This window comes from Crotalus tigris, unplaced genomic scaffold, assembly GCF_016545835.1.
Source record: "Crotalus tigris isolate CLP2741 ecotype Arizona unplaced genomic scaffold, ASM1654583v1 scf7180000017600.4437325, whole genome shotgun sequence".
NCBI classification, from domain to species: Eukaryota; Metazoa; Chordata; class Lepidosauria; order Squamata; family Viperidae; genus Crotalus; species Crotalus tigris.
The window spans coordinates 3,599,144-3,621,859 of NW_024096504.1; the positions used below are offsets into that span (position 1 = coordinate 3,599,144).

Consider the following 22,716-nt stretch of genomic DNA (forward strand, 5'->3'; position numbering starts at 1 on the left):
CTGCCTGAGGATTCTGGGAGTTGAAGTCCACAAGTCATAAAAGGGCCAAGTTTGAAGACCCCTGCTTTAAGCAAATGTTTGTGTCCAGGAGTGCTTCATAAAAAAAAAAAAAGCCTCAAAGTCCACACAGCCATTTTTGCACACTCATCTTCTCAACAGCCCTCCATATAAAGGCCTGGGATAGAGAAAGCTATAAGATAAATTGGTGCCAGGAAAACCTAAAAGGCATTCTATCTTCTCAATCGACCACGTGAACTAAGTGATGCATTTCCTTTGCTTGAGATGGAAGCATCACCACCAGCTGGATCCGTAGCTGGCTGACCGGCCGTACTCAGCGTGTAGTCCTCAACGGAACCACATCTACATGGAGGGAAGTGTGTAGTGGGGGTGCCCCAGGGCTCTGTTCTGGGCCCAGTGCTCTTCAACATCTTCATCAACGATTTGGACGAGGGGATAGATGGGGAACTCATCAAATTTGCAGACGACACCAAGCTGGCAGGAATAGCCAACACTCCAGAAGACAGGCTTAGGATACAGGAAGATCTGGACAGACTTGAACATTGGGCGCTATCTAACAAAATGAAATTCAATGGTGAAAAAAGTAAGGTTCTACATTTAGGCAAGAAAAACCAAATGTAGGGTATAGTATAGGGCACAGGTCGGTAACCTGCGGCTCCGGAGCCGCATGCGGCTCTTTGAGCCTTCCCCTGTGGCTCCCAGCCTCCTCTGCCTTTGCAGAGAGAGACAGAGACAGAGAGAGGCAATTGTGCTTCCCTGCTTTTCTCTCTCTCTCTCTCTCTCTCTCTCTCTCTCTCTCTCTGTGTGTGTGTGTGTGTGTAAAAAAGAGAGTGCACTCACAGTGTTCTCCGAGGAGCTGAAAGCTTATTGGGCGGAGCTCCTCCTTTTGCTGCGTCTCTGCCAGGAAATCAGGAAGGGCAGGAGAGAGCTATCTTAGCCTAACATAGGCTGACTCCAGGAATTCTGGGAGTTGAAGTCCATGAGTCCTAAAAGAGACGAGGTTGCCTACAAAAAATAAACACAATAAACAATAAACAAAATAAAACAACAAGAAAAAAAAAAAAACAAAAGAACTTGAGCTTGTTGGACAATAGCTTGAAGCTTGCCAGGTAAGCAGCAGATAGGGGGGGGAGAAAGAGAGAGAGAAAGAGAGAGAGGAAAGAGAGGGAGGGGGAGAGAGAGAGAGAGAGAGAGGAAAGAGAGAGAAAGAAAGAGAGTGAGGGAAGAGGAGTGGCAGACCAAGGGCAGATAGAGAGGGAGGGAGGGAGAGAGACAGAGAGAGAGAGACCCTTTTGACATCTAAAATGAAGATAACACTGCATATATCCTTTTTTTACCTGTGTGTGTATGTAATTTTATTCTCTTAAAGCATTCTCTTGGTGATCATTGTTTTAATAATATGGATATTCCCAAGAGTGATATTTTTACTTTTATTTTTAATGTGTGTGTATACACACACACACACACACACACATACATACACAAACACACAAACACACCTATAATAAAAGTAAAAAAGGATATATGCAGTGTTATCTTCATTTTAGATATCAAAAGGGTTTTGCGGCTCCCGGTGTTTTGTTTTTGGTGGGAAACGGGTCCAAGTGGCTCTTTGAGTGTTTTGGGTTGCCTACCCCTGGTATAGGGGGTACCTTGCTCAATAGTAGGATCTCGGAGTCCTAGTGGACAATCATTTAAATATGAGCCAGCTGTGTGCTGCAGCTGCCAAAAAAGCCAACACAGTGCTAGGCTGCATTAACAAAGGGATAGAATCAAGATCACATGAAGTATTAATACCACTTTACAATGCCTTGGTAAGGCCACATTTGGAATACTGCATCCAGTTTTGGTCACCACGATGTAAAAAAGATATTGAGACTCTAGAAAGTACAGAGAAGAGCAATAAAGATGATTAGGGGACTGGAGGCTAAAACATATAAGGAACGGCTGCTGGAATTGGGTATGTCTAGTTTAATGAAGAGAAGGACGAGGGGGGGACATGATAGCACCGTTCCAATATCTCAGGTGCCGCCACAGGGAAGAGGGAGTCAAGCTATTTTCCAAAGTGCCTGAAGGCAGGACAAGAAGCAACGGATGGAAACTAACCAAAGAGAGAAGCAACCCAGAAGCAGTGAATGCTCCAACACTGGAAGTTTTTAAGAAGAAACTGGACAGCCATTTGTCCAAAATGGTATAGGGTTACCTGCCTGAGCCGGGTGTTGGACTTGATGACCTCCAAGGTCCCTTCCAACTTTTTTTTTAATTATTATTATTATTATTATTATTATAGAAAGAGGAAGAGAAAGAAGAAATGCTTTTACTACCTCCTTATGAGGGTAACGCTGGGCAGGATAGCATTTATTTCTCCTCGGATTCTCCTAGATAAGAGCTACCAGGTGCTTACCCATGCAAGGAATTTGCAAAGGGAAGGGGGAAGATAATTGCTTCCCCAGTTCCTGACATCCACTGATCAGCGTGTCTTGCTGAGGAATTCTGGGAGTTGAAGTCCATAAGTCATAAAAGGTCCAAGTTTGAAGACCCCTGGATCAGTGGGTTGGGGAGAGAGTTCTGTCCAGTTTGGGAACCACCCAGCTTCCCTAACTGCTCCTTAAGATAGCATGGGAAGAGGTTATTGCCTTCTGATTAGCCAAGTAGGAGAGAGAATCACTCTGGCAGGCATTCTGATCCAATAAGGCAGCTACTTAAAAGGAAAAAGCCATAAGAGTGGAAACCTCAAGTATCTGAAAATTCTCTTGCTGTTGTCAACACTGCAGATATTGTATATTCTTGCTTTGACATTATGCAGAACTGTCTGGTATTTATGGGGTTAATACAGAGCAGAAGGGGGGTGGGGGTAAAGCCCGGGAAAGAAAGAGGAAGGAAACCTTTGACCTTCACACTAATTGGATAATCTGATATATGACAGCTAATTTAGGGAGGGAACATGCTGATAATTTAACTGCTCAGAGGAAGAGAACTTAGATCTTAGCATAAACCTTCCATTATGCCTGTGCCGATATTTTGAAGCAATAAACGACTTTTAGGGAAATCAATGCCTGGAAGTTCTTTGAAGTGTTTCGTTAGCCAGAACCATAACAACATGCTAAGATCCAAATCCTTTCCAAATGACCTGGGGTCCTGAACTCCATCCACTGCCTCTAGGCTTGAGAGGAGCTGGTAAAGATTCGGGGAAGATCTCATATGGAGAAAGAAAGATTGCCTGAGGCCAGCCCTGTGGTTGTAACAGTTTCCGGGGGGGGGGGAGAAGCGACAGCCGGCTAGGCAGGGGAGAGAGGAATCTGGCAGATTTCCCAGCTGAGGGCAAAAGACTTCAAAAGCAGAATGGACACATAACGAAGTTGTGGGTGAGTCACTGGAAAGATTTCAAATCTCAAGAGATGAAAACCAGAAATCAATTCCTACAGAGTGAAGCCTACAGCCCTTCCATTGCAGATGTTCCTGCCAGGGACTCCAACCCTGAAGAGAGGGAATCCCAGTCTGAATCCTCTGCAGCAATGGGGAGATTGGGTTCCCCAGCAGGTGGCTGATCCATGTCCTCTGAACTTGCCACAGCTAATAGAGGCCTTGCAATGCCTTGGGGTGGTACAGAAGCCAGGAGATCAGCAGCTGGTGGGAGAACAGCCACAGCAAGGAAGTTGGCCACAGCCCCCAAACGTGCAATCCCTGGGCATAAATTTGCAGCCAGGATGGGGCCAACAGCAACTGGGGGGGGCCACAAGAGCAGTGGAGAGCCCAGCAACCGTTGCACCAGCGGCCATAGTGGGGCCAGCAGCAACAGCCTGTAATTGCACCACCTTTCAGAGCAACCTTTGATGGGGACCCAGAGAAGCTGTTTTTTTTTCCTCAACCAAGTGCATTCTCACTATCTGGACCCAGGTGCCATGGTCGACATTATTGCATCCAACCTAGAAGGAGAAGCAGCTGAATGGCTGAATAATTTATATAGCGAGCCAGCACCCGAATTGGAAGATCCCCACCTCTTTCTCTTAAGTCTGAGAGAATGATTTGAGGACCCATCCATTGGCCTCAAAGCAGCAGGACAAATTCACAAAATAAAACAAGCCGGGAGGCCTGCCCTGGAGTATGTGCGAGAGTTTCGCAGGATAGCAGGCCGAACAGAGGAGTAGTCCAAACAATCCCTGATTCAATACTTTGTCGAGGGATTAGACGATCACGTCTCTCAGGCCTGCATCTATTGAGAAGTACCTGATCGGCTACAGCAGTGGTTCTCAACCTTTCTAATGCCGTGACCCCATAATACAGTTCCCCATGTTGTGGTGACCCCCAAGTGGGTGTGGCCACCAATAAGAGGGAGTAGGACAGCTAGGGAAAAGGGAAAAAAATGGCGGACAGCGTGGTTTGGCGACCCCCGTGAAATGGTCGTTCGACCCCAAATGGGGTCCCGACCCACAGGTTGAGAACCACTGGGCTACAGGATTGGTACCAGACAGCCGTGAAGCTAGATATTAAGCTCTCTTGCTATAAGAAGCCTCCCCCACATGAACCCGAGCAGCAACCAGAGCTACCCGGACAGCAATCACCCCCACAAAAGCCTTCAACTACTGCAATGGCTGAGAGACCCACAGAAAAAGAGTTCAGCCCAATACCTGAATATCCTCAGTTGCCCTCCGCTTCCCAGACACTTGATCAGTGGGTGAGGGGGTGGGAAGAAGTTTAGAGAAACACAAAAACTGCTTTAAAAAAGACTTTTGAAACCTATAAAAAGCAGGCTGATAAAAAGAGGGCTCCCCAAAGAACATTCCAAGTTGGGGAAAAAGTCTATCTGTCAACTAAATATCTACACCTCAAATTGCCCAGCAAGAAATTGGGACCTAAATTCTTGGGGCCTTTCCCCATAGTAAGGATCATCAGCCCGGTCACAGTAGAACTAAAACTCCCTAGACTTTTAGGGAAAATTCACTCAGTTTTCCATTGTAGTTTGTTGAAGCCTTATCGGGGCTCCACTTTACGACCTCCTCCGAAGAAGGCACCTAGGCCCCTCGTAGTCGCGGGACAGACCCACTATGAAGTAAAACGTATTCTTGACTCTAGAATTTTTAAAGGGAAATTGCAGTACCTAATACAATGGAAGGGATACCTGTTGTCTGAAGCCACCTGGGTGAAATCAAGTGAAGTGAAAGCTGACAGATTGGTCAAAAGGTTTCATGTGAAACACCCCAACAAACTGAAAGATAACCCTTAACATATGCTTTTGTTTACTTTACAGGATCTGTCCTTCTTGTAAGGGGGGGCGGATGTCAACGGTGCAAATATTGTATATTCTTGCTTTGACAATATGCAGAACTGTTTGGTATTTATGGGGTTAATACAGAGCAGAAGGGGGTGGGGGTAAAGCCCAGGAAAGAAAGAGGAAGGAAACCTTTGACCTTCACACTAATTGGATAATCTGATATATGACAGCTAATTTAGGGAGGGAACATGCTGATAATTTGACTGCTCAGAGGAAGAGAACTTAGATCTTAGCATAAACCTTCTGTTATGCCTGTGCCAACATTTTGAAGCAATAAAAGACTTTTAGGGAAATCAATGCCTGGAAGTTCTTTGAAGTGTTTCGTTAGCTGGAACCATAACAGCTGTGTTATAGGGAGAATAAATGGATTCTTTGGCAATCCAACAGGAAAAAGGAGGAAAAGTAAAACATTAAGAAAAACGGATATAAAGAATGAAGTTTAGCTGGCAAAGACTTATATGGCCATTCATACATCTGAGCCAATCACAATAGATATATAAACCCAAATATATAAAAGTAATACAGTATATGTATTGATATGTAATATCAAGTAATATATGCAATATATATATTCAAGTAATATCAATGTATTCAAGTAATAATATATTCAAAAGTAATATAGGTATGCACACTGAGAGCTTATGTACCAAAGACAAATTCCTTCTATGTCCAATCACATTTGGCCAATAAAGAATTCTATTCTATTATTATGGTGATAAAAACAAAAGTTATAAAAGAAAAAACATCTTTGATGCAAACTCTAACCTTACCCTATTCTAGCATCTGGGGTAAGACCCAGTTTTTTACACCCTTCTGGAAGGTTAAAAAGGTGAGGCCTGCACAGTCTCACGAAGAACGGTGTTCCAAGGCCTTCCAGTGCAGAAATGGGAGGTCCTGTTCTTCAAAACTAAAAATAAAAATCATCAGATGTATAGGATGGCTACAATGATATAGCATTTATATTGGGCTAAGGCAACAGAAAAATCAAGAGGTTGATAATGTAGATACAGATTACATGAGAGGTTCCAAATACCTCATCAATTAATAATTGAAATTTGTTAAAAACCATGGTTGAAACATTCTTAGATTGTCTGAAATCTTTGGATGTATTTCAATTTAACTACCTCTTGCTTAATGTTGGAATTAAAGTTCAATTTTTTTTTCAAAATAGTGACTCTGAAATCTGTAATGAAATATCCTGTGAGATTGAATGCTCTGAAGCTTTGTTCTCATGAAAGCATATATCTTTTAAGAACATTTGTTATTGAAAAAGGTGCTACCAGACTGGTTTTTTTGCTACCCAAAATTATCATGGTTTCCTTCCACAAAGATAAATTGTATGTAGTATTCTTTAGTATACTATCTCTATTTCCATCTATAAAAATATATGTTTGTATCTGTATATTTTTGTTCCAGACTGCCATATGACTTTGTAGGCAGCCATATATTAGTTTCTTCTGCTATACTGTTTTTTAATTCATTGTAACAATTTTGCTTTTACTATGTCCTCTTTAATAACTCCCACACATCTTGCAATCATTTTCTGTTTGGTTTCTCCTGCCATAGAATCTAACATTGTTGATCTAACTCAGACATGTCAAACACAAGGCCCGCGGGCTGGATTCAGCCTGGGGAGGGCCCAGATTTGGCCTCCCGGAGCTGTCCAAGAAATGGCAAGGGACCGGCCCCCGCTGCCCCAGCCCTGGCCCACAGCAACCCAGCGGGGCGCCTTGAAGCACATGCAGGAAACAGGCAGCAAGCGCTCAGGGGCTGGTGGTGTGCAGCAGCAGCTCATTTGCCTTAGCCCGCCCCTCCCCTTCCAGCTTAACCCCGTTATGCCCAGCCATGCCCCACTTTGCTGGGCTTCTCTTCGTGTGGCTCTGCTTTGCCAGACCAGAAAGGGTGAGAAGGGGCGTTGTCTTACCTGAACACCGTTTCTCAGCACGGAGATGGATAATCCACTAATGGGTTAACTTAATCCTCCTGCCCAATCAGTCAGCCAAACTTGCCACGCCCTGTCCTGGGCCTGTTTGCCCCAGTTTTCGACAAGGACACAGCTACTGACTGACAGCATGACGTGTTGGTTCACAGGCTAAGCCCTAGGCGTAAGGACCTAATGTGTGGGTGTGGATTATCCATCACCGTGCTGAGAAACAGCGTTCAGGTAAGACAACGCCCCTTCTCCAGCGATGGAGATGGATAATCCACTAATGGGACATACCAAAGCCCACTGTCATTATGGGAGGGAAGCGAGCAAGTTTGGAACCGTGCCACGGGGCACCACTTGCTGGAGGACTCTCCTGCCAAAGGAGGCCTCGGCGGATGCATACCTGTGCAGTTTATAGTGCCGTATGAATGGTGACGGGGAAGACCACGTGGCTGCCTTACATACCTCCTCAATGGAAGCTTGCGTGGCCCAGGCCGCCGAGGTGGCCGCACTGCATGTAGAGTGGGCCGTGACACGGGGTGGAATCGGCAATGAATTGGACTGGTATGCCCCCGCAATGCAAGCTCTTATCTAACGATTGATCGTGGAGGCCGAGACCTTCCGACCCTTGGACGGAGGTAGAAAGGAGACAAAAAGAGCCTCGGAATTACGGAAGGTGGCCATCCGTTTAATGTAGTAACGAAGAGCCCGTTGAACATCCAGAGAATGCCATTGCCATTCCAGATCATGGGGCGGATTGGGGCAGAAATCAGGAAGGATGATGTCCTGGATCCTATGAAAAAGAGAATTTTGGGGACAAAGGTGGGGTCTAAGCGAAGGGTGACCCGATCCTGGTGGAAGACACACAGATCTTCCCTGACTGAGAAAGCCGCCATCTCAGAGATACGCCGGGCTGAAGTAATGGCCACCAAGAAGGCCATTAAGTGATAGGGACCTCATGTCGCATGAACCGAGGGGCTCAAAGGGAGCCTTGGTAAGAACCTGAAGGACCCTAGGTAATTCCCACGTGGGATACCTGTGGACCACAGGTGGCTTGATATTAGTAGTTCCCTTGAGGAAAAAACGGATCAAGGAGTGTTGCCCAGAGAGCTAACAGTGTCGCAAGAGAGCAAGGTAGAAAGTGCCGCCATCTGTCTACGGAAGGTATTTGGAGCCAATCCCTTATTCAGTCCCTCCAGTAGATAGTCTAGAATGTTTGGGACAGTCAATCTCGACAAAGATAGTTGATGAGTGGAACACCACCTGCAGAAGTTCTGCTATGTGGCATCGTAGATACGGTTAGTCGCTGGTCTACGGGATGCCTGAATTACGTCAATGACCCTTGGCGAACAGGACTCCTGGGTCAGGATCCTGCATTCAAGTGCCAAACGGCTAACTGAAGCCATTGAGGGTCCAGATAAGTCAGGTCCCCCTGGATCAGTGATACCTTGTCTAGGGGGATTTTCCAAGGGCGCAATTGGGAAAGACCGACGAGTTTGGCAAACCAAGGTCTCCGCGGCCAGAAAGGGGCTACCAGGAGCACCTCTGCCCTCTCCTGCAGGAGCTTGCGGATGACTGTTGGGAGGAGAGGAAGCGGGGGAAAGGCATAAGAGTAAGCCGTCTGGCCATGGGGCCCAAAGGGCATCTACTCCCTCTGCCCCCTGAACTGGAAATCATGAAAGGAACTGCGGGAGTTGCGCGTATGTCCTGGAGGCAAAGAGATCTATGATGGGAAGACCTAATCTGTGGGTAATTTCCCTGAATAGCCTCGGTTGTAGACGCCATTCCGAGTGGTCCACGGTTGACCTGCTCAGGGAGTCTGCCCTCTTGTTTGCCTCCCCCGAGATGTGATCCGCCCTGAGCGAGGCGAGGTTGGTCTCTGCCCAGGAGCCCAGCTGCTGGGCCTCGGCCAGGAGTGCCCGGGACCGGTGCCCCCTGCCTGTTCACATGGGCCTTCGCAGCCACGTTGTCCGTAAGGACGAGTACATGTTGTCTTGCTATGCTGTGGCGAAAGTGGCAAAAAGCAAGATGTATGGCCCTGAGTTCCAGCCAGTTAATGTTGTGTCTCAGGTCCCTCACCTTCCTTGGGCCCATTGAGACTGATAGTGTGCTCCCCAGCCGAACAGACTGGCGTCCGTCGTGACCGTGAGCTGACTGGCCTCCTTGAAAAGAGACCCTCTGGTCATGGCTGGAGAGAGCCACCATCTGAGGGAACATAAGATGTGTGCTGAAATCCTTACCTCTCATGTGGAAGTGGATGTTCCCTGCTTCTGATAGGGGAGTAGACAACACTGAAGGAACATGAGTGTAACCTGGCCCAGGGAACGATCGAGATGCACAATATCATCTTTCCCAGGAGCCGGGAAAGACTGGAAGGAGACAGAGTCTTGTCTCTGCAGACCTTGAGAACCAGGTCCTGAATACTGTCCCTGCGTTCCTGGGACAGATAAACCCGGCACTCTACCGTGTCTATGATGGCCCCAAGGTGGAGCAATCTGGTTGATGGGACTGTCTGACTTTTCTTGAAATTGACCGAAAAAAACGTGACTCTGTAAGACTCTGATCACCAGTCCCAGGTCTGTCAGAGCCCCCTGTGGGGAGGTCGACTGTATTAAGATGTCGTCCAGGTAGCATTGCACCCGAACCGGCATCAATCTCAGATGTGCCACAAAGCACTGCCAGGACCTTGGAAAAGACTCTTGGAGCCGACGACAGACCAAATGGAAGTGCCCTATACTGGTAATGGTGTCCCATGTAGCTGAACCTGAGAAACCGGCTATGGCCGGGGATGATGGGAATATGGAGGTATGCCTCTGTGAGGTCCACTAAAGTGAGAAAGTCCCCCTTTCAGATGCTGCCTAAAATGGACTGAAGTGTCTACATTTTGAACCTTCGATATGCCAAATACCGGTTCAGGCGTTTTAGGTCTAAGATTGCCCTCCATCCTCCCGAGGTCTTGGGGACTACAAAGAGGATGGAATAGAATCCGCGCCCACGTTGGGCCACAGGTACTGGTTCTATGGCCCTGATGTCTAATAAGTGGCAGATGGCCTCCTGCGTGAGGCCTCTCCTTGGAGACCTCTTTGGTTGGGGGCAAGCGATGAACCGTCTTGATGGACTGGAGATGAACTCCAAAGATAGGCCGTGTCGAATGGTGTCCAGGACCCAGGGGTCTGTGGTGGTGACCTCCCACTGAGTGACGAAGAGGGAAAGCCTTCCCCCTAGGGAGGTTCCCCTGGGGCGTCACTTCCTGTGGAAGGGACAACCCCTGCCTTGAAAGGGCCGTTTGGACTGAAATTGCTGCCTGGGCCGCGTGGCTGATCTGTCAGCCGGACAGTCCTGCCTGGGAGTGAAGGGCCGAGAAGGTTGCATGGCTGGTGGGGTAGTGGCAGCCCGAAAGGACTGTCTACAATTGTAAGGGGTAGAACGCCTATCGCAGTGGTTCTCAACCTTTTTAATGCCGCGACCCCCCCAACCAGTCATAAGTCGAGGACTACTCAACCGGTCGTAAGTCGAGGACTACTCAACTGGTGTAGCACCGTTTGCAGAATGGGACTTTTGGCAGGCTCAGCAGGGCAGAGACAGCCTGGACAATTCCTATTGGCTTTTGAAAGCCAATTGAATTAGACTATTCAAGAGAATCTATTCTATTGGCTTTCAAAAGCCAATAGAATAAAAGGGAGTAGCACAGCTAAGGAACGGGGGGGGGAATGGCGGACTGCGTTGTTTGGCGACCCCCGTGAAATGGTCGTTCGACCCCAAATGGGGTCCCGACCCACAGGTTGAGAACCACTGGCCTATCGGATCACTTAGTAAGATGGGCCAAGATCTTCTTTTTATCCTTGTTCTCTGACAGGTATGGGACTAAGGCATCCCCAAACAATTTACTGCCCTGGTATGGGGCTGCTGCCAGGCGCCACTTGGACTTGGCGTCTGCCTGCCAGTGTCTTAGCCATAGCATGCGGCAGGCTGTCACGTTGGACGCCAAGGATCTGGACGAAAACTGAGCCACATGCAAGGTCGCATCAGAAGCGTATTCCGTCGCAGCCACTAGCTTGCTCAGGTCCTGATGTGTGCAGACATCGTCTGCAGGAATCCTGGCCTGTAACTGCCACAGCCAGATGAGGGCGGATCTAGTAAAGAAGGAGGCTGAGGTGGACACCCTGATGGACCACGCCGCCGCCTGGTGTGACCTCCTAAAGGTCATTTCCGCTCTGCGTTCCTCAGATTTTAAGGCCTCTGCCATATCCCCCGAGATAGTAGAGGGGGAGAACAGGTGAGACAGGGGCTCATACACTCATCCACAAATATTCAACGCCTCATCTAATTCGGAGGCCATGCTAAACGATTTTTTATCATTACCGCCTGGAAGTGGGAAGGTACCCGGGGAAGCCCATTGTTTCTTAACTGCGTTGAGGAACAAGGCTGGACATGGAACATGATGTTGGGTGACCACTGGTTCAATGAAGACAGGGTCTGCCTCTGGATCCGTTGTGGGGGCCGTTGGGGTGGGCTGGTTGGGTCCCCCATGTGGTACCAAGCTAACCTTGCGAAGCAGAGGAAGAGAGATGGATTAAATAGTCCAAATGGGGGCGGATCCGGAACCGGTTCCTCCTCCTCTGACCTTGAGGCGTCAAGCGCCTGATCCTGCTCCGGGGTCACTGAGACCCTGCTTAAAGAAGAATGGGAGGGAGAAGGAGGGTCACGAGAACTGTGATGTACAGGACACGAGAGAGGAATGGAAAGCAAGGATTCCGCTCTGGGCATTGATGGAGTTCTGATTGTAAGGGCCCGCTCCACTGCCTGAGCCACAAGGTCTGAATCCTGTCATCCAAGGCTGTGAGGGTGAGCTCCTCCCCTCTAAGCCCCGCGGCTGTGGGTGTAAAGGTGGCCTCTGGGGCCTGTAGGGCCCGTGGGGTAGAGGGAGACCTGAAGGCCTGTGCTTCAGGTACCTCCTCAGCCTGGTCATAAGAAGTGGAAGGTTCTGCCGGTGTCCAGACTTCCTGAGGAGAAGAAGAAAGACCTAGAGGTAGATCAAAAAAGGTGGCCTCCATCTGAGCAGTCTCAGCCCTGGCCTGTTTTTGAGCTTTTGCAAACTCTTTTTCCAATGCCTGGTGTCTCCTGCTGGCCTGTTTTTCAGCCAATTTGGAGGTTTTCCCCCCAGATGTAGCCTTGGGTTTGACCTTGGCTGCGATACTACCAGCGGCCTCTTGAGAAGGAGATCTGTGCCTTTTCCGGACTGAGGAGGAAGGAGAGGTGGCCCTGGATTGGGGTGCCGTGTTATCCTCCATGCTGGTGTGAAATCTTCAGGTGCGCGAGAGGGTGCACCTGGAAAAGGGATCAATTGGCTGATAAGGTTGTAGGGCAAAGACTGGAATTAGGTTGCCCTACCCCCCTCCCCCAGTCACTGAACCAGAGGTATCCAAAGAACCAGTTCTACTTGCAGCCGCTATGACCTCCACCAGAAGTGGAGTGTGGTCTCTAGTGAGGCTTGCTGTGTTGCCAGGCCAGCAATATAAAGTTGGCAACTGTACAGTGTCAGAGGCTAGGGACTACTGTGAAAATCAGCAAGCCAAGAGTGATCAGGGCTTGAGACACCAGGAAGCCCAATAAAAATTCTTGGGCCTAAGCCAAGGATAAAGGTAAATATCAATGCCACAGGGGAATCTTCAAGATTCCCAGGACCAGGACAGGGCGTGGCAAGTTTGGCTGACTTGATCTGATTGGGCAGGAGGATTAAGTTAACCCATTAGTGGATTATCCATCTCCAGTGCTGGAGAAAAAGAAAGCAGGAAGGGTTACTGTGTGTGTGTGTGTGTGTGTGTATGTGTGTGTGTGTGTGTGAGAGAGAGAGAGAGAGAGAGAGAGAGAGACAGAGAGAGACAGAGAGAGACAGAGAGAGACAGAGAGAGAGAGAGCCAGGCGTGGAAGAGGAGGAGGCGGAGAGACAGAGAGAGAGAGCCAGAAGGGGAAGAGGAGGAGGAAGCCGAGGTTTTACAAAAAAGGAGACCTTCCACCTCTCCCCCCTCCTTTTTATTAACCTGTGTGTGTGTATGAGAGAGAGAGAGATTTGAGAGAGAGAGAGAGAGAGAGCCAGCAGGGAGTTGCAGAGTAAGCAAACTTACAAAAAGGGGATCTCTCTCTCTGTCTCTCATACACATACACACATACACAGGAAGGTAGAGGCAAGAGAGCAAACTTGCAGATTAGCTTTGTGATCTATTCTTGCCTCCTTCCCTCCCTAAAATCCAGGCAATAATAAAACTCTCTGGATTGAATGGGAAGTTAGGAATTGGTGTGAGTTGAAATTAAAAGGCCGAGTCAACTTCCCTCCCCCCCCCCAATTATTTTGTCAGAGACAAAAATACTTCCCTTCATCTGCTTTTTTATAATTTAATCCAGCCTAATATAGTTTGGGTGTCATGAACCACAGTTCCCATCATCCTGTGGCTATGCTGGCTAGAAATGCAATACCTTATTTTCTCTGCAGTATGCGCCTAGGAGGCAGTAGGTCTGTGGGATTTAGATGTATTTAAGCATTTGATTCTTCTGCCTAATTTATTAAATCAATATCTAATTTGAAATTAAAAGTTTCTGAGAAATCCAGGGTGGTTTACAAGAAAACTCTCAAAGACAGCTATTGTAAAGCATCACTAGCACTGCTTAAAACAATATTAAAAGTGTGTATTTTAAGAAAGAAAAATATTAGTAGTAATTTACTTAGTGCTGTTTGACCATAAAATGTGTTGTTGTAGTTTTACATATGCCTGGCTGAACAGTGTATTTGGAGTTGCCTCTAAACGGATGAGGGTTGCACTGTTCATATTTTCCTTGGGAGAAAGTTCTATAATGGGGGGGGGGGTGCTGTCTCTGAGAAGGCTCTGCTTGTGGCCACTATTCTATAAACTAAACCAGGGGGACCATCTGGTCTAAATGGATGGTAAACATAGATGATTAGGGGGCTGGAGGCTAAAACATATGACAAATGTTTGTGGGAATTGGGTATGTCTAGATTAATGAAAAGGACTAGGGGTGGTGACATGATAGCAGTGTTCCAATATTTGATGGGCTGCCACAGAGAAGAAGGGGTCAAACTATTTTCCAAAGCATCAGAAGGCAAATAATAGATGGAAACTAATTAAGAAGAAAACCAGCCTAGAACTAAGGACTTGTGAAAACAACTAACCAGTGAAAAGGCTTGCCTTCAGAAGTTGTGGATGTTCCATCACTGGAGGCTTTTAAGTAGGGATTGGATAGTCCATTGTCTGGAATGGTATACGTCCCTGCTTGAGCAGGAGCTTGGACTCAAAGGTCTCTTCCAACTCTTATTCTTTGAGAGAAGTGCTGCCAACCTCTCCCCCTCCCTTCATCCCTTCCTGGGCACAGAGCAAAGGAGGGAAGGAAGGAGGGAAGGGAAACAGGAAGAAATTGAGGGAAGGAAGGAAGGAAGGAAGGAAGGAAGGAAGGAAGGAAGGAAGGAAGGAAGGAAGGAAGGAAGGAAGGAAGGAAGGAGATGGGAATGAAAAGGAGGGAGGCAGGGAAGAAGGGGAAGGAGGGAGGAAGGGAAGAAGGAAAGAAAGGGAAGGAAGGAAGGAAAGAAGGAAGGAAGGAAGAAAGAAAGAAAGAAAGAAAGAAAGAAAGAAAGAAAGAAAGAAAGAAAGAAAGAAAGAAAGAAAGAAAGGGATGTAGGGAGGGAGGAGAGAGATTGGAATAAGAGGGAGGAAGGGAGGGTCTGAGGGAAGTCCTGCTTTAGCACTTGGCCACCAGCAGCCCTGTTGCCCTTTTTCCTTCTCCTGGTGGTCTCCCATCGTATTGCTGAGGATGCTTTGGTTACAAAGCCAGGTTTCCTCACATGGAGAGGGAGTGGGCCCCCCTCTGACCCACACACTTTGTCCTCCTGCACCCATGAGCAACCTGGCCAAGGAGAGTGAGCACAGCAGCAGCAACAGCATTGAGGAGGAGGTAAGTGCAGCTGGGTGCCCCCTCGGGGAAGTGCGGCTAGGCTAGGCAGGGCTGTGGGGTCCTGATGCCATGGGAGCTCAAGGGCCGAGATGGTGCTTGACCTCCGCTGCCCAGGGCTCTGGGCAGTCCATGCCACTGTTCAGGGGCCCCGTGCACAGCCTGAAGCTCAGTGAGGCTCCTCCAGTGGACCATGCCCTGGCGCTCGCCCCCTGTCCCACCCACTCTTCCCCACCCTGGGATGCGCCCCAATCCTGCCCAGGCCTGCACAGGTGCTCCTGACGTGAGTGACATGGAGCTGGCCACACCTACCCAGTAGGCCATGCCCATGCCAGCCACACCCACCCGCTCCCCCAATGGCAACCACGATGCTGATGTGGCCCTCAATGAAATTGAGTTTGACACCCCTGACCTAACTGTATACAAATCCACTTTGAAATTCAAGATATATGTCTGAATAAGTTCAACCTTAGCTTCACTTCAATGACTTTCTTTCAATATTCCTGCTAATTTTACTTTCTTGATTAAGTCCTCTTGGAGGGTGTACAGTCAAGGACAGACAACAATCTATTCTCCCTTTCCTCTGGAGGAGAAATTTGACAGTAGCACAAATTCTCTAACAATGGGAATTCTTTGTCTCTGCATATTTCTAGTCAATTGGTACAAAGCCCAGGTATTTTTTGAAGAAATAGTACTAGTTCAGTTAGCTGTCTTCTACTTATTATCAAGTGGCAAATAAGTACTTATATATCATAGATACAGCATAACATAAAATTGGATTTTTATATAATATACATATATTTTAAAGGTGTACCTAAAACTAAGGTAATTTGTTCTTTTCCATTTCATAAATATTTCACACAGTGAAGTGAATGCTATTTTGTATGTATGTTTACACATTCTATCTTATTACCTTAAGTCCAAGAGAAGAAGCTTAGATTTTAGGGCTCTTGAAATATATTCAAAGTATCACAAATACTGAAGTTTTTTTTCTCTTTCCAGCCTTCACAAAAATAAAGCCTCCATGTATTGATAATTAACAAAAGTACACCACAGGTTGGAGCAATAGTGAAAGGAAATCTCAGATAATGAATTTGCAATTGTACTGTTATGTTAAGAATTCTTACATCATGCCAGATGTTAGACATATGTAAAAAATGAGCAGTGCACATATATGCATCTGGGCTTTTCTCATCCCTATGACCATAGAGTAGAATATTTTGGCTGCACTAAAATCACTCAAAATGATTATTGCTAGTGGATTTAGTCTGTCTCTTATGCTGCAAAAGGCACTTTAATTCATTACTTCTAATTCTTAAAATATTTTTTTTTAAAAAATAACATTTCTTTGAGCAATGTTTCTGTAGAATATGTTACAAGGAACACTTAATCTGGAGCTTTACCTCACAATTGTATGGCTTGAAAGACAAACAAAACCCCAAAAATAAGGGTTGTTTAGAAATATCATTTTGCTATAGCAGAACACTGAAAATATCTTGATTTTTTTTTTTTGTCCCATCAAAACGTTGGAATCTTTTCTTCCTTCTGAAGACAGACAACAATAGAACATTCTGAGCAGGACTGTTTTGTCCTGAGCTTAAAATAAAGCAGTTAATTTTTTTCTGTTTCAAGCACATCCTTATCACAAGGACATTTGTTTTTGTTTGCACAAAGACAATTACAATTTTATGTAAAAGTTTAGGGGCATCCAAGGTTATTTATAGCATGACACCCTAATCTTCAAAACTATAAAGAGCACACAATGAAAACTCTCTTCTGCTTTGCTTGATATGAGCATTTTTGGTTGCTTCACCTTTTTGTAAGAGAAGGATTGGTAGAAAAGAGAAAGGAGTTTAAAAAGAGGGATCAGTTTAGTTGTTAAGGAGCCACAAGCAAACTAAGTGCAATCCCTACCCCCTTGACTGCCATTGACTCTTGTCTAATCCTAACCAACTGTTGACCATTAGGATGCTTTTGCATAGGCTTTTAGCAATAAATCAATTAATTTGAACAAGCAAAGTCAATGGGGAGTGGAGGGGGGAGCCAGTTTCTCTTGACAATATGATTCACTTAACAACTGCAATGCTTCGCTTAACAACACTGGCAAAAAGTCATAAAACAAAGTGCAACTCACTTAACGTTGGGGTCAATTATGGCCTTAAGTCAAGAACTACTCAGTAGCTCGTTAAACATTGATTCATTATGTGCCCATTTCCGATTTCTAAGACCACGTAGTTCAAGAGCCGGTGGGTAACCTTATACCAACCATGTTAAAAATTAAAGAAAGGGTAGGGAGCATGGGCAAAGGTGGTTTGAAAGAGCCACCTAGCATCGTGAACTGGTGGAGGCCCGCCCACGCCGTTTCGAAAACAAAATGCATCCAAAATGCATCGTCCCACTAATTCGGAGCGGAGCATGCCACGGCTCGAGTTTCTTTGTTCTCGACGTATATATTTAAAAAAGAGTTTCGACAAGAGAGAACAGCGGAAAAATAAGACCTGGAAGCAGGGCGCCACAGGGAAAAGGGGCCGAGGGCTTCCTCCTCGATTGCAAACAAGCGGAGCGCCCAAAAAGCGAGGACTCAACTCCTGGGAAGGTGAGAAGTCCGGGGGGTGGGTGGGAGGTCATGCTGGGAGAGCGTGAGGAAAAAACCCCTGGGCGAGCACAACACGTGCGCCAGCGCTAGCATTCAATCTTCAGACGAGCCCCTGACACGCACCCGGCAGGAAAGGAGGAAGGGGGGGAGATCGTGTGAAGGTCGCAGAGGAAGACGGGCGGGGACCAAAACAAACGCTCTGCTCCCTCCGACTGCAGCCAGGCTTTGTCTTCGAGGACAGCCGCGCACGTGGGGATGAGCTCGAGAAAGACCCGTGGCCCGTTCCTCCCACGAGGGCGAGGTGCAGCTTTAGGGAGAAAGAAAACCGGCGCCAGAGTTGCCGCCGGAGGGAAGAAGTTCTCAGCAAAACGACACAAGAGACTGCCCCTCACACACACAAACCCCTTTCCCTGAGCGCTCTTACCCCTCACAGAGCAATTCGAGCCGCGCCCCATCGTCTCGCCCGGCTCACGCTCCACAGGCGCTCTACTCTCCAAGCAAAGGACACGCGAGGTTGTGCCCAGAGGGCGAACTGCGCCTGCGTTCCAAGGTCCCGAACATGGCGACGAGGGAGGGCCTCTGCTCTTAAAGGGCCAGCTGAGCCCTAACGAAGGAACCCCCTTTGAGAGGAAAGGATGCTAACGGGATTCGTTTTATGGAACTGGATTGCCCTTCTAGTCTATGTTCGAGGCAAATAATAAGTTATGGTTTGTTTGGTTCCTGAATAAACCACAATTAGTAGAGCACCTTAAAATAATTAAACTGTCAACTTTGACTCACTAGAGCAGGGCTTTTCAACCTTTTCACCCATTGTACCACTTTTAGGATATAGCAGCATCTGAATACCACCAGTGGCCTAGCAAGGTGTCAAAAACTGATGACCCCCCCCAAAAAAATACAATAGTTTGCTTAGTGACTGTTCGAAGTTACAATGGCACTGAAAAAAGTGCCCCCTGACCCACAGCTGAGCAAGACGCCTGCCCCAAGATTTTCATTGTTGTGAGCATTTCTGTTGAGGATTGGCAGTGGGGGTGGGGTGGGGAGGTGTTTGGTTTTTATTCCCCCCCCCCGTCTGCTGGGTGGTTGCAACAGGGTTTGGTCACTTCACATGACCCTGGGACACTGTGACCATCATAAATATGAATCAGTTGCCAAGCATCTGAATGTAAATCACAAGACCCTGGAGATGCTGCAACATTCCAGTTGATCGGCACTTCTTCTGGGCTCAGCAGAAGCGCCAGGATCAGCGCCGTGCTCCAGCTGAAGCCTGGCGCTGATCCTGGCGCTTCCACTGAGCTCTGACAGCCCTGCAGCTCCAGCCATCACTCGCTCAGGCTTGTGCAGTGCTGCCACCGGTTCAGCTCATTCTCCTCCCCTGCTACAACTTTTCTAGGCTGGTCATGTACCAGGTGCCAGTGTACCATAGGTGGTACCCATACCACTGGTTGAAAAGCCCTGCTTTAAAACAATGTGGTCTATTTTAGAATAAATGTTAAAGGCAGATTCTCCTGCCCCTGGCAAATTGCATATCTTAAAATATTAGGCTTTTAAAATTATTTGGAGCTTTCAGCATTCTCAGGCTGCCCAGCATTTTTTTCCCTCAAGTTGCAAGTCCTTGTCTTTAACATGTTGCAAATGTTCAAGTTCAAAAGTGAAACATTTCATTTTATTGTTCTCTTACCAGAATCCAGCCTTTCTTTTGTCATCTGGGATGTCCTCATTTTGTTTACCTATCTGTTTCTTTAACAACTGCAGTATTAATGCCTTTTCAAACTGCCTGCAAGCTACCACCCCTCCCAATTCTTTTCTTATCCTTTGTTCTCCATACCTTTTGCCTACCTCTCCTGGGAGAGTCCACCCAGAAAGGGGGGGAGACCTTGTTCTTATATCTTTCAGATCTGCATAGATGACCCCCCCCCCCAACCTTTGAAAGCAGAGCACACTGACCCAGATGCTGTCTCCATCCATTTGAGCCATGGAATTGAGTTTTGAATCCAGCCATCCACTAAAAAGCCACCATGCAACCTGAGTGGAATATCTTCCCAAGTCCTACCATTCCCCCAGATGCCTGTGAAAAACTACAAAGCAGAAGGAAGAAATCCTGGAACCATTGGTCCCCATGGGAAGCCTCAGAAGAAAATTAGGAAGACTGGGGGGAGGATGGAAACTCATTGTAAAGTTTTTTCTTTCTTGCCCCATTTTTATTGTAACAAGCCATTGAATATATTCATGGAGAGATGGCATGTGGGAATAGTTGGCACAGCAAGTACTGAACACCTTGGACTTCTATCTGGTCACAGCAAGTACTGAACACCTTGGACTTCTATCTGGTGGGAGGGAACATTTATCCAGAATGTTTGTATTGTCTGTTTGTATTAGTAGCTGCCTACACGCACACACCATTCATAACCAAACTGAGTCTCTTCCACCTACCTTCAGTACAATTACCCAAGCTGATTTTTGCTCTATTGCACCAAAACTTTGTAGGAACAACTTCCAGCAAAATTCCAAGGGGGAGGGAACCAGGCCTCCTCAGGCAATTTGCAATTCATATGCCCTGACTGAGGAAGTAGCAAGAAAGAGATCCCCAAACCTCAGCCCTGAATATCTTGCACTGGTGGACTCAGATTGGGAGTCCTAGAGCTCACTATGTGCAATTTAAAAAAAATTAATAGCCTGGCTTGCATGGCTAGCCTCAATTGGACATTACAAACCTGGATGCACTGAACTAAGAGCTAAGGCAGGAAACAACCCTTGAAAATGGACAGCCAGTGGTTATGTATTGAGGAAAACCATGGCTGTGAAGAATTTTGGGAGGAATATGCAAACCTGACTGGAAGCTAAAAGTGACATCCAACATTTGAAAATGATTGGTACAGAATATTGGACACTATAAATTTCTTTTCCACCTAAAAAATTTTTTTGGGCCCGACTTTTAGAACTTTATGGGTTGCAGGCTCCCCTTTTGGGAGCAGGGATCCTTTTCTGCTGCCTCCATTAGTATCTTATTTTTTTGGCTTAACAGTTTAAAGCTTGTCTACCAAGTCTCCCTGACCAGATCAATTTTAATCTTGTGCCAGTAAGTGTGTCATTCACACACTTAAGGCACAAAGCAGGGATAGTGGGAAGTCAGGCCCAGAGAAGGAAATATTAAAAAGGACAGAAAAATATATTTCCTCAAAAGGATTTTAAAAAGCAGAAACCAACGCTGCCCCCAAGTCTCTTTGTCCCAAGCAGGAGCCAGTTCTATACAAGTGCAGATGTAAACTATCAGAAAGGCCCCAGCTAGGAGATCAAGAAGACAAAGACCTAAAATCTGTATATCCCACCCAAACTCTAGGAGCCATTAGCCCCATCACCAGGGAAGCAGGATATGATAATAGGACTAACCCATCACCATAAAGAATACCAGAGAGGCACAGCTAAACTCAGGTCAGAATACGTGACACAGGAAATAGCCTCATAGTTCATGCCACAGGAACAGGAAACTATTCCAAACAAAAGGCTTCCAGAGATTATAAAAACCTACTACCCGTGTGCTCAGCCCTTCTTTCTCTGGTCTTTTCTGCAAGAACCATCTTTCTGCCTCTTCAATAAACTGCAACCTTCTTCCCAAAGCAGTCGCCATGTTGTTTATTTATCCCCGGCTTGGATGAACCAGGATGAAGGCTTTTCTCTCAATACTGAATAGCTACAAAGGTGGTATTAAAAAAGACTGACTCAAATGCCTCAGTTTCTTATCAGGTTACTTTAACAGCATCCTAAAGAATTATGAGAAATTCAACAAGCATTCAGAAAATGTACTTCAATGAGAGTTGAAATAAATAAAATGAAACAAATACAATAAATCTGTGCTAAATCTCAGTTATCTCAAAGTGTGTACCATTGTGAGGATACATGTACACAACCTTTCCTGTCTCCCTTTTATAACAAGCTGTAGGTTGGATAGTATTGGGTGTTTTTGACTCAATTCTGTCCAAACCCAAGAATTAGCATAAAATGTGAATCCTTGCTGCATATTCAAGGAGGTATGATTAAAACTATTGTTTAAACTCAGCCCAGGGGCACATTTCATTTGTGGGATATGTTTAATCAGAGTTTATCCATACATAGCACAAAGCCATAATATGTGCTATAATTATCTTATGTGAATGCAAGCCATTAGGGGTACTCTAGTGCAGGGCTTTTCAACGAGTGGTACAGGTACCACCTGTGGTACATTGGCACCTGGCAGGTGGTACATGACCATCCTAGAAAAGTGGTAGCGGGGGAGGAGAATGAGCTGAACCGGTGGCAGCACCGCACAAGCCTGAGCGAGAGATGGCTGGAGCTGCAGGGCTGTCAGGGCTCAGCGGAAGTGCCAGGATCAGCACCAGGCTCCAGCTGAAGCTCGGCGCTGATCCTGGCGCTTCTGCTGAGCCCAAAAGAAGTGCCGATCAGCTGGAATGTATTGCAGCATCTCCAGGGTCTTGTGATTTACATTCAGATGCTTGGCAACTGATTCATATTTATGATGGTCACAGTATCCCAGGGTCATGTGAAGTGACCAAAACCTGCTGCAACCACCCAGCAGACGGGGGGGGGAATAAAAACTAAACACCCCCCACCCCATCCCCACTGCCAATCCTCAACTTAAATGCTCACAACAATGAAAACCTTGGACAGGAGGAAGAGCACCGCTGGGCAGGCAGGCAGATGTCTTGCTCGGCTGTGGCTTGGGGGGCACTTTTTTCAGTGCCATTGTAACTTCAAACAGTCACTAAGCAAACTATTGTATTTTTTTTTTTTTTTTTTGGTCATCAATTTTTGACACCTTGCTAGGCGACTGGTGGTATTCAGATGTTGCCATATCCTAAAAGTGGTACAATGGGTGAAAAGGTTGAAAAGCCCTGTTTTAGAGATTGAAAAATGCTTATATGTTTCAGGATTAGCTTCATAGTAGTT

The 22,716-nt window shown here is 46.6% G+C and overlaps 1 protein-coding gene across 1 annotated transcript in view; it reads right to left on the reverse strand.

The window, feature by feature from the left end:
- The window catches only part of CISD1 (CDGSH iron sulfur domain 1), a 92,779-nt gene extending 74,446 nt beyond the window's left edge, over positions 1 to 18,333 (reverse strand). Inside the window, exon 1 of the mRNA XM_039367381.1 lies at positions 18,197 to 18,333. Coding sequence (XP_039223315.1) covers positions 18,197 to 18,227 — 31 coding nt within the window. The 5' untranslated portion in view covers positions 18,228 to 18,333. The remainder of the gene's footprint in view (positions 1 to 18,196) is intronic.
- Positions 18,334 to 22,716: the final 4,383 nt, after the last annotated feature.